An 18,815-nucleotide genomic window follows, 5' to 3' on the forward strand; every position below is an offset into this window, starting at 1 on the left:
CGATGCCATGATGAAATAGATTGCTTCGTGTGTGGTTCATCACAAGAATTCTTGTTGGATTCCCACGAGCTGAAAGAGGGGCACGACTTTCCCCATCGTCATGTGACATCCAGTGCGCTAGGCCAGGAATTAGCTCTGCCTTTTAGCCCACCCACACCGTTTTCCGAATGGTAGTCTATCGATCATGCTGCCATGTGGAGTGGGCCAGTGTCGTTCCTAGGAACTGATCGACCCGGTCCAGAACAACTAGATCTTGCGAGCCGGCGATAACTAGCCATTGTTCCAGATAAGACGCTTCGATCTCATCACCTGAAGAGGCTACTGTTTCCCAGCTCTTTCAAGCGTGAATTACGAGAACCACTAGATTACAATGGCTATGATCGGGAACACGATGCGCCTTTTCTTTACACCCAGGAACGGATCGAGCCTAGCCAGAACGGTCAGATCCTAATGCTGCCAGCTGTTTCGAATGCACGTTATAAGCAAACCAAATGTCATATTTGATCACTTCTAAGGTCGAAATAGCACATATTGCTGCCATCTTCGCAGCCGCAGTTTTTGAGATGAGCCACTAATCTCCCAGGAACTTCGCTATTGCAAAGTCACGTGCATTTCCTAATGCGCAGCTTGCAAGCACGCTTTCTCTTTCTCGGAGGCTTTGGACTAGACCAAATAGCTTTGTTCAGCCCGTGGATGTCGTGCAAATGATGTCGAAGGTCACGCTCATTGTCGAAAGCTTGGGCACAACCGCATACTGGCTTCGTTGTAGGCCACTGGAGCCCACACATATGCTGTTCTTCGATGTGTTGCCTCAGGTTGCCACTTTTCAGCCAATAATCCAATCGTTCTTCCGCGGGAAGATCCGCATTCCACAAGCACAAGGGACAGTAGCCAGGGCGGATCACCGTGTGACGATATATAATAACTTCACAGTGTTGAGTTTCCCATGACTGGAGATGAGCATTGCAGTGATCTCGCCATTCACTTAACAAGCACCACTCCATACATTCGTAACAAAAGCGCATTTGTGACTCCGAGACTTGAAAACCAGCTGCCTTCTCGCTTCGAACGCATGCATGGATGTGAGTGCTTCGTTCACTTTTTTTTAAGCTGATTGAATCTGTTAAAGGGCTCCATAATCACGGCCAAAGATCCACTTACCTTGCAATGATGGCCTGGCAGGCTTTAGCGGGATAGGCACTATGAATCGGACTTTCATTGGGAAGGTAGACCACATCAAAGTCGCGAGAGCATTGAGTCTGTAAGTCTTTCACGAACATGATTTTCTCTTTAAAGGACAGCTCAGTGGTACGGGACATCGCTGCTACGATTCGCGCAATTTCAGGCATGATCAAACTCTGAGCGCGTATACAAACATCATTTGTCACTGAGACCGGCGGTCCTTTGCCCCGGTTGAGGATTTTTTGATCCCTTCTCGCCTGTACCCACGAGGCTTGATACCTTTTGAGCTCAAAACGGCGCTGTCGAATCAATGCGTTCCTGTAATGCAGCTTCGTGGCCGGAAGACCCGTCTGATTATCGCACTTTTTGAGTTCTCCGATGCGTTTTCTCAATTCCACTATTTCAGGTAGCATTAAAATACTTTCCTCAATGCGAGCAGGCAAATTAACAGGAAGGCCAGGCTCACGAAATTGAGTGTAGCCCTGGAAGTACTCAATGTGATTCGTTTCTTCTTTCTCATCAAGAACAGCCGAGACTGTGTCTATAGAGGAGCAATGAGCTTGATAGTGCTCTGGAAACGTTTTTGGGTCCCGATGCGCTAAAATTTGTGAGACAGGCGTAGAGCCATACCTTGCTGTATTAGGCGTTAACCACCGGATCATGCTCGGTCGAATTGGTATTCAGATTTGCTTACATTCGACCTCCTTCGCTAGATTCCTTCGCAAACAATATATTGTCGGGTGCTTAGTGTAGCCAGCTATATCAAATATTTGGTGTAGGTAGGAGGAAAACTCTTTGTTCGTAAGAGGAATATCTTAAGGCCTATCGGCTGTGACATTCCGGAAAATCGGTTTCGTCTTAAAACTTTCCTTCTATTTTAATGGGATCTCTCTATTCGATAGATTATATTCTTCTAAATCTGAAATAGTCTCTATGCTAAAAAGAGCGCTATGTATAAGTGCGAGTGCGAGGAGAAGTTAGCTAGATACGAATTGCGGTTTGTTACTATCACGGATACCGATTCCGAACCTAAGAATAAGTTAATAGAATTTAAAAAAAGAAAAAAAATTCTTTTGAATCCTTATACTATGTACTTTTTATCACGATTATTCTTAAGCCATTTCTGGTTAACTCTCTATCTAACCTCCTATAGAGCGGTGGATAAAGGAAATAGAACTAACTTGATGTCCTGGTTTAAAAATTAGAACAGAATAAACTTTAGAGACGGTTTATATATACTTCGTATCGAAGGCCTTTGTAGTGTTTATCCTTATTAGAAGGTATAAAAGTTCCGACTCTTACCCCCGTGAAAAGGTATAATTAAAGAGCAAATAGTATAAGAACCTTAGTCAGCCTAGGAATAAATTTTTGATAGTTAGTTTGCCAAATTGAGGCGATAACTTTCAAAAAGTCATCCCTCTTGAAGTTATACTTCTGCTTTTTCTGGTTTACGATAATGCCCTCTACTGTCAATGTGTTTTTTATCCACTATATTCTATAGAAGAGTAGAGTTAGTAATAAGTTAATAGTAGAGAAATAAAGAACCTATATTATATACTTCTTTTCTATCCTTCTTGGTGTTACGTACTAGCTAACTAGTCACAGTTAGGTTAGATAGGTTCAGGGTATACTTGCCTTAATACTCCTCGAATGGTCTAACGTTAATGATCGGATCGTAACTAAGCTATCGCCGCGTAGGGCCTTACTATAGCCTAAGTCCTTTTAAGCGATTAAGGAACTAATACTAGGTAGAGCGCCGAGTAGATCTATACCGGAGTATTAGTCTACTCGTAAGTATTATTAAGTTATAATTAAATAAAGAGTTATAGTAATCTAAAAGGTAAATATAAGTAATAATATATAATTAAAGACGAAGAACTAAACTAGATATATAAATAAGTATCCTTATATATCCTTAAGTTCTTCCTATATAGAATAGTAGATAGTAGAATAGTAGAATCGCTTTAGCGGATTCTACTAATCTACTTACTACCCTTCTACTACCTATATAATTATATAATACTAAGTAGCGGTTATCTAGTATATAGAGTAACCTATATATCGGAAATCCTCTATAGGGTAGATCCGCTTAGGGCGGATTATACTCTTACTTAGTAAGCTTATACGTAATCTACTAATAGGTATCCTAGTTAGCTCTCGATAGCCTATTAGTATACCTAGTAGGTTACTACTAATTAGTAACGGATAGGTCTATAATATTACCTCCCCTCTTCCTAGGAGTTTCGTCCCTAAGACTTATAAAGCTATAGTATCCCCCCTTAGGTAGGTAATAGATTTCTTCTCTTTAAAATAATACTTCCTTATTATATCTAAACGAAAGGCTAACTTTATTTCTTTACTTACTTCTAAACTTCCCTCCTATTCTTCTAATACTTATTATTATTAGACGACTTATATCGAAGATAATAGTTTTACTACCTCTATTTCCTATAATTATTATAAATTAGTAGGTATTACTTATTATTACGGACCTATCCGTCACCAATCAGTGGTGACCCACAGGTATACCAATGGGCCATCGAGAGCCAACAGATCGAGATCACGTACGACGTATCTGGTAGAAAAGGGTTCGCCGGAAGGTAGCTATTACCGGCCCTCGCGGGGCAAATAGCAATTCTACCTCATAACAATATCGATCACCCGTAACCGCCTAGAACACGTAACCGTGACTCTAGGACCTACTCCTAGGGAGTATATCCGGGGAGTCACCAGCGACTCCCGTAGTGACTCTAAGGGAGTCACTTAGGGAGTAGGAAACGAAGGATATATAAGGACACTCCCTCATATACTTAGTTTAGTTCTTCGTCTTTAATTATATATTATTACTTATATTTACCTTTTAGATTACTATAACTCTTTACTTAATTATAACTTAATAATACTTATAAGTAGACTAATACCCCGGTATAGATCTACTCGGCGCTCTACCTAGTATCAGTTCTTTAATCGCTTAAAAGGACTTAGGCTATAGTAAGGCCCTACGCGGTAATAGCTTAGTTAAGACCCGATTATTAACGTTAGACTATTCGAGGAGTATTAAGGTAAGTATACCCTAAACCTATCTAACCTAACTATAATTAGTTAGCTAGTATATAATATATTAAAGACTATCTCGAATTAAGTTTTAAGTTACCGATAAGTAATATATCTTCTATTAGTACCGGGAAGAAACCCGTTTAGGAATAGGTTACTCTACCTATAGAGGATCCTAACTCTAATATCGAACGAGATAATACTATTACGGAATAGAAGCGAAAGATTAGCGAACTTAAGTATAATCTTAAAAAGGTTATAGATTAGCTTAGTAACTTAGGTAAGTAAAGCGGTACTAAGTTTAGCGAGGTCGATAACTACCTCGAGTAGATTAAGGCTTAAGTTAATATATCCGTACCTATTAGTACTATCTAGATACTACGATTGCCTAAGGCTAAGTTCTTTAAGGGAAACCGAATTAAACTTCGAGGATTCCTTACTTAGATAGATATATATCTCGATATAAATAGTACTAAGATACCTAACGAAGCCGGTAAGGTGATTTTTATATTAACCTACTTACGCAGCTAGGTATAGGATTAGTTCGAACCTTATATCTATAACTATTATAAGAAGAAACCTAAAGAATAGTCGGATATTATAATAAATATCTTTAGCGAGTATCGTAACTTCCGTCGATACCTCGAAAATACGTTCGGAGATATCGACGCTATAAGAATAGCCTAGAAAAAGTTATAACAAATCCGATAAACCGGAACTATATTAAGCTATACCTCTAAGTTCTTATAAATTATCTCTTACTTAGATTAGCTAGATAGAGTATATCTTCCTTACTTCGAAGCTAGAATAAAATCCGATATTAAGGACGAACTCGCGCGAATAGATTAGCTAGAGGAGCTTAATTAATTTATTAAGATTATAGTTAAGATCGATAACTATAATAGCGAACGAAGAAGGGAATAATACGAAATAGAATTATAGAAGTATAGAAAGATATATAGCTTTAACCGATTCGGTAGACGCCGCGAAAGAATAATACTATAGGATAATAATCTATATAGCCCGAAGCTAATAGAGTTAGACGCTACTTATAATAAGTAAAAAGAGCGTTGTAATAAGAATCTCTACTTTATCTATGGGAAACTAGGATACCGCGCGAAGAAATATAAATAGAAGAAACTATACGAGAAACGGCAATATATATAGGCGATACATAAAGTACTACGAGCGACCTAAGAGGGAAAAGCTACTACTAGTATAGGTACTAGCGCCGAAGGAATAAACGCTAGTTAGGAATACTAGGAGGAAATATACCCTAACGAGTAATAGGGCGACTTAAGAGGGTAGGTCGGGACCCTTATTAATAGCCTTAGAAGTAGTAGGCAAGTCGCTATAGACCTAAAGAACGAACTCTTAGAAAATCTCTTAGTAAGATAGACTAACCTAAGCCTAGAAGAGATAATAGCGGGTAACCTATATATTAAAGGGTTAGCCGACGAGCTAGAATTCGATTATCTAGAAATCGATTAGGATATAGTAGAAAGTTAAGGGTAAATATAATACGTACCCTAAGTACTAATCTAGGACCTAATAGGACTTACGGCTAGGGAGGACCTTAGTTAGCGGTTATAAGACCTACTAGGACTAGAAACTATAGTCGCGGGAATAAAAGAGTCCTAGGACCCTAAGTATCTTACGACTAACGATATAGGGCCTATAGAGATATAAAACCCGATCCCTAGAGCTAATAGTAATCTAGGAACGCTAGATACGCTTCCCGGAATAGATTAAACTATCCTAGAAATACTAATAGAAAGCCCTACGAACTATTATAATAATAAAGAAGCTAAAGAGCTTATAGGATATCTTAAAGGAAAGATATAGCCTAGTAGACTAGACTAGTATCTTATTAACGTAATTAAAGAAGGCGACGATCTAGTAGGATACCCTTACGAAAATTCTACTTACGCGTATAAAGAATATACGCGATACCTAGGATATAGTAAAATAGCTAGTATTATATACTACGACGAGACGTATACTATTTATAGGTTAGTAAAGTTAGATTACGGTATCGAACCGAAACTACTATAGTAGATAAAGAAGCTATAATAGACAAAAGGATACTAAGGAATTTAGTATAATAGGCGCTAGATATATAATTACGAGGGTCGACTAATAATATATCTAGTAGTAATAACGTTAGGAATATATATTAAGTTATATACGATTCTACCTATAGGGAAGATATAGACTCTTATCGACTTAGGAGCTACTAACAATTTTATAAACCTAAGGTTTAAGGAAGATCGATAAGTTATAACTAAACCCCTACTATACGTAATACTAGTCGTAGGACTCGATAGAGAAGTACTCTTAGGAGGAGTTAGCGAGGAAACTATTATATTACCTATATCTATCTATAGATACCTAGAATTAATATAGTTTAATATCTTAGAAATAGGAGACTACGATATTATTTTAGATATTCTATAGCTTAAGAAGTATAACCTAAGTATTAATTAGTAGTCGGGATATACCTTATTCGATAGATATATATATATAGAGATATATAACGAATATAAAATATATCGATAGAAGTCTACCTAATAAAACGAGCGTAGTAAATAGTCCCGAAATAAAAGGACTAGAGTATTAGTTATAGGCCTCGCCCTAGATACTATAGAATAATTACTAGATATATCCGACTAAGAATTAAAGGACTATATAATAATTAAATATAAGAAGCTATATATAACTAGCGACGAACCTAGGATCCCGAAGGAATACTAGGAGTTTATAGACGTTTTTATAGTACCGGCCGATAGAGTATTACCGAAATATAGATCCTTTAATTATAAGATTAATACTATAGAAGGTACTAAACTAACTTTTATATCTATCTATTAGTTATTATAAAAGGAGTCCGATATACTTAAGGAATATATCTAGGAGAACCTACGAAAAGGATATATCTAAGTCTCGAAGTTAGCGGCTAGATATCTTATTATCTTCGTACTAAAGAAGAACGGGAGTCTTCGACTTTATATAGATTACCGATATTTAAATTCGATTACTATTAAAGATCGATACCTACTACCTTTAATTAACGAAATATAAGATAGGATTAGATATACTAAGTACTTTTCGAAGTATAATATTACTAATACCTACTATCGTATTAGGATTAAGCTAGGCTATAAATAGAAAACGATATTTAGAACTAAGTTCGGATATTACGAATATAAGGTTATACCTTTCGGCCTTACTAATATACTAGCGATATTCTAACGCTTTATCTTTAAAGCGATCGAAGAATATTTAGATATCTTTATTATCGTATATCTAGATAATATCTTAGTCTTCTTAGAGATACTCGAAGATTATATTAAATATAATAGACTTATACTATAGAAGCTAAGAGAAGTAGAAGTTACTCTTAAACTAAAGAAATACAAATTCTACGTTTAGGAAATAACTTTCCTCGGATACTATATTACCCCTAAAGGACTAGGGATAGAAGAAGATAAGGTTAAAAGTATTATAGAATAGCCGATACCTAAAAATATAAAGAAAGTATAACAATTTCTTAGTCTAGCTAACTATTAGTAAAAGATTATCGATAGATACGCTAGAGTCGTATTAGGACTCTACTATCTTACTAAAAAAGATTAGAAATTTATATAGGATAAGGTAGTAGACAAATCGTTCTAGGACCTTAAGAAACTCTTTAATAAAGGAACAATCGTAGCTATATTTAGCTACGACTAACTAATTATTATAAAAACCGATATATTAGACTATACTCTAGGAGTAAGACTAACGTAACTAGGAACTAACGGTAAGTACCGACTAGTTATATTTTAGTCGAGGAAAATAGTTCTAGTAGAACTTAATTACAATATATATAATAAAGAACTATTAGCTATAGTATTAGCGTTCTAAGTCTAGAGAGTATATCTAGAGGGAGTAAAGTATATAGTAACGGTTAAGACTAATTATAAGAATCTTATATTCTTTACTATAACGAAGAAGTTAACGAGACGATAAGCGCGATAGGCCGAAACCCTTATATAATACGATTTTAGAATTAAATACTATAAAGGAATAGAAAACGGATAAGCTAACGCGTTAAGTAGACGACTAGACTATAAATTAGGAACTAAAGTAGTAGATCCCGCTATATTAAGATAAAACTCTAATAGTACTATTTCGTATAATAAGTAGTTACTAGCCGCGACGATAGAAGTTAAGAATAACGACTTCTTATAGAAAATTAAAGACGTATTAGAAGAAGATATAATTAATTAACTTATCGAAAAGGGTAGAAAACTTACTAAAGATAACTAAGGATTACTCTATATATATAGATTGATATATATTCTAAGTAAGCTAAGAGATAAGGTTATATAACGATACTATAATAATATCTCGTATAGATATATAGGAGTAGAAAAAACTATCGAATATATTATACGAAATTACTATTTTCTAAATATATAGCGGAAGGTTCGATTCTATATCCGCGTTTATAATATATACTAACGAAATAAACCTATACGATATATACCTTACGGAGAATTATAGTTATCTAAGATACTAACCTAACCGTAGGAATAGATTACGATAGACTTTATTATAAAGTTACTAGTTTTAGATAGATATAATATAATTATAGTTATAGTCGATAGGCTTACTAAGTACGCCTATATAATTCCGACTATAGAAACTATTAATACTAATTAAATAGCGAATATTATACTTCGATATATAGTTACGAATTATAGGATACTAAGTAAGATTATATTAGATAGAGATAAGTTATTTATATCGAATATATAGAAGTCTTTTATAGACTAGATAGATATTAAGCTTAGACTCTCTACCGTATACTACCTATAAACTAACGGTTAGACAGAAAGAGTAAATTAGATAGTAAAATAGTACCTATAATACTACGTAAACTACTAGTAAGATAACTAGATAGGACTACTACTAATAGTATAGCTAATATATAATAATATAGCGTACTCTATAACTAACGAAATACTATTCTTTACGAATTATAGATATAATCTAATAGTATTCGGAGAACTAATTAATAAAATAGCTATAGTAGAATTAGCGAGACTAAAGGCTAGCGGACTAAGAAAGTTATATACGTAACTAGCTAGAGATATTAACTTTATTAATCTATATATAAAGAAATACTATAACGACTACTATAGAGGGGGACCTAACCTTAAGGAGGGAGAAAAGGTTTACCTATTATAATATAATATTAAAACTAAGCGACCTAGTAATAAATTAGACTACCTACGACTAGGACCGTTTAAGATTAAAGAAAAATTAGGACTAGTAAATTATCGCTTAAAGCTACCCGAAAGTATACAAAAACTCTATATAGTATTTTATATCTCGTTACTCGAACTAATACTAGATAACGCCGAAATTATAACTAATATAAAAATCGAGGAAACCGAAGACGAATATAAAGTCGAACGAATCCTATCGGATAGATAGTATAATAGTTAGTAATAACTCTTAGTTTAGTAGAAAGGGTATCCTACTTTAGAAAATATATAGGAACCTATCTAGAACCTAAGGGGCTACTACTAGCTTATTTAGCAGTATTACTAATAAGCGAAAAGGACTCTTATATAGCGGAAGGTATAGAAGAATCGCTAATAAGGAAAGATAAGTCTATCCCCTCTAAGACAGAAGGGGATAGGGGACTAAATATCTAAGTTAGAGTAGGATTCTCTAACGTAGCGGTAAGAACCTAAGTATCGGCGAGACGATCTAGCTTAGCGAGGTCCTTAGTACTAGGAGGATCCTTAGTATTTAACTACTCTATAACTACTAAGTTATAATTTAATATCTAACTACTACGATCTTTAAGAAACTATTATTATTTCTAAAGGCGAAGTATTTTCGATATCGCCTAATTTATTTATTAAGAGTATTTAAGCTATTATTTTTAGGCCTACTCTAACTCTAACGCTACTTTCTAGCGATCGCGCTTAAGCGACTCCTATTTATAATTATTATAAAAACGCTTTATATACTTACAACTATAACGAGTATACTCCGTATAATTCTAACTCTTAGAATCTATAATATAGTTAATAAAATTATTAGAATAATACTTATAAGGAGTATCGATAACGGAACCGGCTACGAGAATAGTATTATATTAATATAATCTATTCTTCTTACGTACCTCGTTAGATATAGGTATAATATAGAAGTAATATAAAAAAAAAAAAAAAAAAAAACGGTATTACTTACTAGAGGGGGGAACCGTAGCTTTATAAGTCTCGGGGACGAAACTCCTAGGAAGAGGGGAGGTAATATTACGGACCTATCTATCACTAATTAGTAGTAATCTATAAGTATACTAATAGGCTATCGAGAGCTAATAGATCGAGATTATATATAACGTATCTAGTAGAAAAGGGTTCGCCGGAAGGTAGCTATTACCGGCCCTCACAGGGCAAATAGCAATTCTACCTTATAATAATATCGATTACCTATAACCGCCTAGAATACGTAACCGTAACTCTAGGACCTACTCCTAGGGAGTATATCCGGGGAGTTACTAGCGACTCCCCGTAGTAACTCTAAGGGAGTTACTTAGGGAGTAGGAAACGAAGGATATATAAGGACACTCCCTTATATACTTAGTTTAGTTCTTCGTCTTCAATCATATATTGTTACTTATATTTACCTTTTGGATTACTATAACTCTTTACTTAATTATAACTTAACAATACTTACGAGTAGACCAATACCCCGGTATAGATCTACTCGGCGCTCTACCTAGTATCAGTTCCTTAATCGCTCAAAAGGACTTAGGCTATAGTAAGGCCCTATACGGCAATAGCTTAGTTGAGACCCGATCATTGACGTTAGACTATTCGAGGAGTATTAAGGCAAGTATACCCTGAACCCATCTAACCTAACTGTGACCAGTTAGCTAGTGCGTAATACTTATCTAATAGACCGTTCTTATTAATATTCGAAATATACCTCGTATACTCGCGCGGGTCGCTTATATAAGCGTAACTTTTATACTAGTTAGGAATAGGATTTATTATATTATACCGAAACTAAACTTTTTTCGGATCTTAAAACGAATAAAAGTAAACTCGATTTATTAGTACCCGAGTTAAGCGAACTATAAGCTTATCTTATAGAGTTATATTAAAAATTATTAAATAAATAAAAATAATATTAAGAAGTAATATCTAGATAATATCGGTTATATAAATAAATATCCTTCTTAAAATAAAAGGGTTTTAAAAAATTAGAATATAATACTAAACTCCTTTAAATTCTTAATAAAAAGTAAATATCCCTAGAGTAGGCTTCCCCTTCTACTCTTAACCTTAAGTAGCTTACTACTATTACCGATTATCCGAACTTTAATTAGATATTAGCGGAGATTACTAATCTCCCTATTTCTTTTTAGGATAAATCCGGTTTTATACCCTTCTCGCTTTCTATTATATAAGGGTTCTTTTCGCCTATTAGTAATACTATTAAATAAGCTAGTAGTAGCCCCTTAGGTTCTAGATAGGTTCCTATATATTTTCTAAGATAGGATACCCTTTCTACTAAACTAAGAGTTATTACTAATTATTATACTATCTATCCGATAGGATTTATTCGACTTTATATTTATCTTCGGTTTCCTCGATTTCTATATTAATTATAATTTCGATATTATTTAGTACTAGTTCGAGTAATAAGATATAAAATATTATATAAAGTTTTTATATACTTTCGGGTAGCTTTAAGCGATAATTTACTAGTCCTAATTTTTTCTTAATTTTAAACAGTCCTAGTTATAGGTAGTCTAATTTATTACTAGATCGCTTAATTTTAATATTATATTATAATAGATAAACCTTTTCTCCCTTTTTAAAGTTAGGTCCCTCTCTATAGTAGTCGTTATAGTATTTCTTTATATATAGATTAATAAAGTTAATATCTCTAGCTAGTTATATATATAACTTTCTTAGTCCGCTAGCCTTTAGCCTCGCTAATTCTACTATAACTATCTTATTAATTAGTTCTCTAAATACTATTAGATTATATCTATAATTCGTAAAGAATAGTATTTTGTTAGTCGTAAAGTATACTATATTATTATATACTAGCTATACTATTAGTAATAGTCCTATCTAGTTATCTTATTAGTAATTTATATAGTATTATAAGTACTATTTTACTATCTAATTTACTCTTTTTATCTAACCGTTAGTCTATAGATAGTATATAGTAGAGAGTCTAAGCTTAATATCTATCTAGTCTATAAAAGACTTCTATATATTCGATATAAATAGCTTATCTCTATCCGATATAATCTTACTCGGTATTCTATAGTTTATAACTATATATCGAAGTATAATATTCGCTATTTAATTAGTATCGATAGTTTCTATAGTCGGAATTATATAGATATATTTAGTAAGCCTATCGACTATAACTATAATTATATTATATCTATCTAAGATTAGTAACTTTATAATAAAGTCTATTATAATCTATTCCTATAGCTAGGTTAGTATCTTAGATAACTATAATTCTTTATAAGATATATATTATATAGGTTTATTTCTTTAGTATATATTATAAACGCGGATATAGAATCGAATCTTTCGTTATATATTTAGAAAATAATAATTTCGTATAATATATTTGATAGTTTTTTCTACTCGATAAGAATTGCGTTTTGCTATTTGGCTGCCTTTTTCGGCTGTAGGTAAGGCCGAAAATAGCCGTCTTTTAGCAACCTCCCTCCGCCACGCTCCCGCCTCCTTCGACCACATACCATACCACTTACTACTTTATGCCTTAGGCTACGATTCCGTACGCGCTAATATCCTTAATTCCTTAAGGGCTTATTAGTAGCTCTACTACGCCTACTAGGGAGGGGGGCGCTAAAAATAGCCTCCTTTAGCACTATACTAGCTATACTCTAGCTAGCTCCTAGCCGCTATCGCTATAAATATCCCCTTCCTACCTATTCTCCGTCTAATACTATCCTTATTTCGATTTAAAATACTACTCTAAAAATCTCCCTTTGATATTCTATCGTGCTTTCTTCTACTTAGTCGGTAGTTCCTTTATACGCTCGGCGAAATTGATTAGCTATATATCGTCGGATAACGCCTAATACCAGTAACTATAGAATTACAAGCGAATCCTCTTATACCTCTCCTATCGATACCGATAATAATAGACCGTTCGAGCCCGATTCCTCTAAGACTAATCTTACTAAGCCGGAGCGCTCCCCTTTAGCGGGTCGAACGATTATTCGGAAGAAGCTAAGCCTAAAGACTAGAACAAAATCTTTACTAATAGACCTATCGAATATAGAACGTATCTACTAAGCCCGATACTAAGTACCCGATAATAATACGGATAAGGACCTAGCCTAAGTACCGGAGGATTACGGCCGATCTAATAAAATAAAGAAGTTAAAACTTCGACTAAAAGAGCGTTAGGCTTAGTAAGTAATTAGGATATCGTTAAAAGCTTATATTATATTAATATTAATTAACCGACTTACCTTATTTTAGGTACTACTAAATAAAAGTAATAGAATAATCTACTAATTATAAGTAGGGGGTTATAGAGGATATACTATATAAAGCGTTACTAAATAATATATATCGATTTCTTAATTAGTATCTAAAGCTAAAGTATAGTCCCGATAGTCGCCGCTAGAAAGGCTATAGAAAGGCTAGCGCCTTTAAAGTAGATTAGAAGTACTTCCGAATTTACTACTAGCGAGTTACTAAAACCGAGATAAGTAAAGAGATAGGCGAGGCCGTTTATACGGTTTATTTCGATCTCTCTCCTAATCGTCTATAGGAGGCTTACGCTAACGAAGATTAATAGGGTATAAGATACTTAATAGATAAGCGCGGTCTAAATAGATAACTATATATAAATATCCTAGTATATATCGAAGATATAATTCTATTTAATAAGATAATCCTTTAAATATAGGAGAAGCGATTCTACCTAGGGTTTTAGCGTATTATCCTATATCTATATAATACTATTAGGTTATTTACTATTAACCGAAAATAGGTAATACTTAACCTTTAGTTTAAGTATCTATAAATATCGCTCTAGTAGGACCTATATAGAGGACCTCCTAAGCCGATAATCGAACTTAAGCCCTAGTTTATAAAAAGCGTCCTAGGTATATCGAAGCTATAGGTAGTACCTAAGTTATATTTGTTTGCTATAATTAGACTAACTAATCGATATTACTTAGTAATACGTTTATACTACCTAAGATTGTCTATAGTATATCGCTTATCTTTAGCCTATATATCCTACTTTTTATTATATTATTTTATATCTACGCCTTTAAAGCGCCTTACTTAATATCGATAGAAGACTTTCGGAGACTACTTATCGAGGGTAGTCGATAGAAAATACTACTTCCTTTAAAGAAAGAGATAGATAATTACTATATCTTCCTAAAGATTAAAATAATCTATAGCTAGCCCTATATTTTATAGGAGACGCCTATAAATAGTAGTATACTCGACGTATAACTTAGGATATCTAGTAAGATATATAGCTTCCTTAATTATTTCTTCTCTTACTAATTTCGATACGGAGGAGGTAATTTACTTAATAAGAGTAGTAAGTAAACTATAAATACCTAAGATTCTAATTTTCTCTAGATAAGCGGGCTAACTCTTCTATCTAGGTTTTATTAGTAAAGTATAGCGTAATATAATTATAGCCTACGCTACTAGTAGAACTTTTATTAAATATTATCGTCCCTATTAGTATACTAGCTTATAAGAGATTATATATAGCCTTAATCTAGACGAAGAGTTCTTAAAGGCTATAACCCGGATAAGCCGTTAGATTAATCGGCGGCGACTACGATACCTAAGCGACGCTAACCGGGAATTAGTAAAGAAAGACCTAGAACTATAATTAGCTATATACTAGTAACTCGATTTAGAGATCTAGTATATTAATTGCTCTTATAACCTAGTATTATAAGCGATACTAGAGGACTAGAAGCGATAAGTCTATAATTTACGCCGGCGTCTATAAGATAAACGGCGGAAAGAAATACGCCGCGATTTTAGTCGGAAATAGGTAGTAATTAATATTAAAAGATAGCTTACTAGTAGGGCTATTAGTAATAAGCCTACGCGCGAGGTATTATAGAAGGAGTTTAAAATGCCGTCGGAGTAGATTCTTCTTATAGAGACGTTCTTTACTTAGCTTACTACCGATTTATTAGAAGACGAATAAACGCGGCGTAATAAAGCTATTACTACTAGAATATAATACTATAGCTTTTAGGAGGGTAGGCCCCTTTAGGGACAATAGAAGCGCTCTATACTATCCGATAATAATAATATAGTTCCCTCTTTATTAGCTCGAAAGATAAAACCTAATACGCCGCCGACTACGTCGTAGGAAAATGAACGTACTACTACTAGCTAGGAGTATATCCGGAATATAGAGTAAATATTTGTATACTTCTAATACCCTAAGATATACTCCGACTATAATAGAGTGAAAAGGCATTTTAGGATATTATATCTAATAGACTAAAAATATAATTTTTACGATTTATCTATCCTATATAAAATATACTTACGGCGGTATACTTCTAACGCTTATAGTCTTTAAATATAAGCGTTAAATTCTACTTTTTCTATCTTAGAGACCTTTACGCTATTCCTTTATTCTCTATCTAGCTATAATTAGCGCTATAGTTAGGTTAGTAGCTATTTTATTAGGGCGTACCGGGTTTATCGCGATTATTTAGAGCTATCGGAATAGAATTTTATCGTAATTTTTAGATAATTATACCCCTTTTTCCCTTTAAGATTCTTTATATTTTACGATAATCTTTACCTACTAAAGGACCGCTTTAGGTATTTATTAGCGGAAAAGTAGACCGAGTACTAGCTAATATAATAATAAATTAGGGACTTAGTAGGTTATATTAGGCCCTTTCTTAGTAATCTTATAACCGTACTTAAAGTCACGTAGTAAATATTTACTAGGGAGGGAATAAAAGACCTACCCCTCGACTAAATCTTTCTCTTTAAACGCCTTTCCTATATATCCTTAATCTAAAAAAGAAAAAGAAAAACTATCTTATCTATCGATTATACCTTCGACGTTAAAATACTAGCTATAGTAGCTCCTCTTATTACGACTCCTAACTTTAAATTAATATCGTACTATAAAGATAGGGACTTTCGAGCTAAAGGGAAGCTTAAGCCTAATAGTCGCTCTTAGACTCTAGTCTACTATTCTTAAGATAAAAAATAGTAGATTAGAGTAACTTTTAAGGGCGCGATATCCTATTTTACCTATAATACTAAGCTAGAGTAAATTAAATTAAAACGCGAACGATAAAATAAATTCTAAGACTTTATAAGATTAATTGATTTTCGATTGTTAGCTCTTCTAGATAATACTTTAACTAAAATAGTCTTAAACGGAGACCCGGAAATAAATAAGCCTATAAAGCTATATCGCGAACTAAAAGATACTAATCGGTTTATAAAACTTATTAAAAATCTATAATTCTATATTCGGGAGGACCTATTAAGAGTAGTTTATCCGCTATACTTCTAATTTCCGTCTTTTTAAGCTATTAATATCGCCGAATTAAAGAAAGAGGATAAAATCACCGACGGAGTATTCTAGGTTTTATATAAGCGCGATAGAAAACTATATATTCTTAAGGTAGTTAATCGGCCCTTTTACTAACTATACGATTCGGATATTATATAAAAAGAACTTAAAAATCTCGAATAATTTAAAGGTATAGTAGGGATCGTCTAGCTAGCTAGTATTATAGTATTCGCTAACCTATACGCGACCTCCTAAAATTGTATTAAATAAATAGTTATTAGCGGGATTCTATTAGAGTATTATAGCGGTAGCTCCTTATAACGTATTTTTAATAAAAAGCGTATTAGGGAATTCGATTAGGAGCGATAGGCTATCTAAATTAGGAATACTTTAGATATTTTTTATTATATAGAGAAAACTTATATAGATATAAAGCCTTTAAATATTATTCTTAACGATAATAGTAATATAGTTATTATTAATATAAGCGGTATCGGTAGAGTAACGTATAAGTAGCGTACTCTAGAGATACGGGATAAAATATCACCCTTTAATCTTCTATTCTAAATACGTCGATTGAATAATATTTAGGCCTATAGAAAGCTTTTAATAGAGATTACGTTAAACGCTAGGAATAGCCCTTTTATAGGAATTCTTAGGTTAGTTACGGATTATCTTACTAAAGAGAATGTTCGTAATAGGTAGACTCTATCTAAGGGAATTTCTTAGTTAAAAATTTATTAGTATATTAATTAATTTATAGTTTATTTAGAATATTCGTATTATAATTAAAGGTAGGTATTTATATTAAGCTTACCCCTAACTAAAAAATTAATAAATCCTATTACTATATTTAAATATAATCCTATTCTATATTATCTTCGTTAAAATCACCGTTAGTCCTCGAACCTATACTTTATTTTAGTCCCTAGTCTTGTAATTAAATAAGAATTTCCTACCTAGCCCCTCTCGTCTTAAGTTAGATTTCTTATTATAGCCGCTAATTCTATACTAGGCTAAACCGCTAGTTAAAGTATCTTCGTAACTTCTAAGTATATAAGCTTTCTTTTCTCGCTTTATAGGGCTATATACCGTTTTTAGCGTTTTATTATAGTAGCTATAGTTATAAACCCTAACTCGGTAATAATATATTTAGAAATAGGTAGCTCTTTAGAGTAAAAGGTTCGGTATATTTATAATTAAGAATACGTGATTTCTTAGTACTATAGGCTTAAAGGAAATTAAGTAGCTTTAGTTCTATACGAAGTAACCTATATTAAATAGGCTCTAATACCCCGCGAATCGCTAATAGAAGTACGCGTATATTTGTTTAGCGGATATTAAACCTTCCCCTCTTTTACCCCTCTTTATATAGGTATTTCGCGTTATAAGTTAGCGACTAGCTACCTAAGAAACGCCGGGGAGGAGTTAGCTAATAACCTATATAACCGATAAATTAGGACTACTATAGTTACGTATTACTAAGCTACTAGCTTTTAGTTATATTAGGGGGTAAAGGCTAATATAGCTAGCTAGAGTCGAACTAAGTAGAGCTATAACTTAGAGTAACTCGCTAACTAACGTAGCTATTAGCTAAAATAACGATATAAAAGTTTATATATTAGCGCGAGGTTAAGTCGTATATACGAGAAATATATAGGATACCTATTAAGTTAATATCTAAAACGCTATCGCTATTATTACTTAAAGCTTTACTATATATTATATATATATACTTCTCGTAACCTCTACCTTTAAATTATAAGGATCTAGAGTCCTAAAAGTAAAGTATATCTAATAATTAAAGACGCTTAAATTAGTCGCCTAATACTAAATTCGTTATTAACGCGGATAATATAGACGTAGAAAAGGTAAAAACGGACCTAGAACCTTCCTTTAGGGCTAATAAATAGTACGCTATTCTATCCGGGAGAAACTACTAGTTATATATAGAAAGCGGGGGATATACT

At 33.3% G+C, this 18,815-nt stretch overlaps 2 protein-coding genes across 2 annotated transcripts; one reads left to right on the top strand and one right to left on the bottom strand.

Annotated features, from left to right (window-relative positions):
• Positions 1-1,157: 1,157 nt before the first annotated feature.
• Positions 1,158-3,722, bottom strand: N7537_010126 (uncharacterized protein; the record flags this gene model as incomplete). The annotated part of the gene is made up of 2 exons (XM_056901180.1): positions 1,158-1,723; positions 3,704-3,722. The coding sequence occupies 2 exons, from the start codon at positions 3,720-3,722 to the stop codon at positions 1,158-1,160; spliced, it is 585 nt and encodes a 194-aa protein (XP_056749848.1).
• Positions 3,723-13,397: 9,675 nt separating this feature from the next.
• Positions 13,398-15,021, top strand: N7537_010127 (uncharacterized protein; the record flags this gene model as incomplete). The annotated part of the gene is made up of 6 exons (XM_056901181.1): positions 13,398-13,587; positions 13,648-13,707; positions 13,917-13,965; positions 14,495-14,643; positions 14,807-14,871; positions 14,959-15,021. Coding segments are annotated over 6 exons (576 nt in total), but the record flags the coding sequence as incomplete, so codon positions are not given.
• Between the last annotated feature and the right edge of the window lie 3,794 nt (positions 15,022-18,815).

Source organism: Penicillium hordei, assembly GCF_028827395.1.
Source record: "Penicillium hordei strain IBT 12815 chromosome Unknown utg000005l_segment0_segment0, whole genome shotgun sequence".
NCBI classification, from domain to species: Eukaryota; Fungi; Ascomycota; class Eurotiomycetes; order Eurotiales; family Aspergillaceae; genus Penicillium; species Penicillium hordei.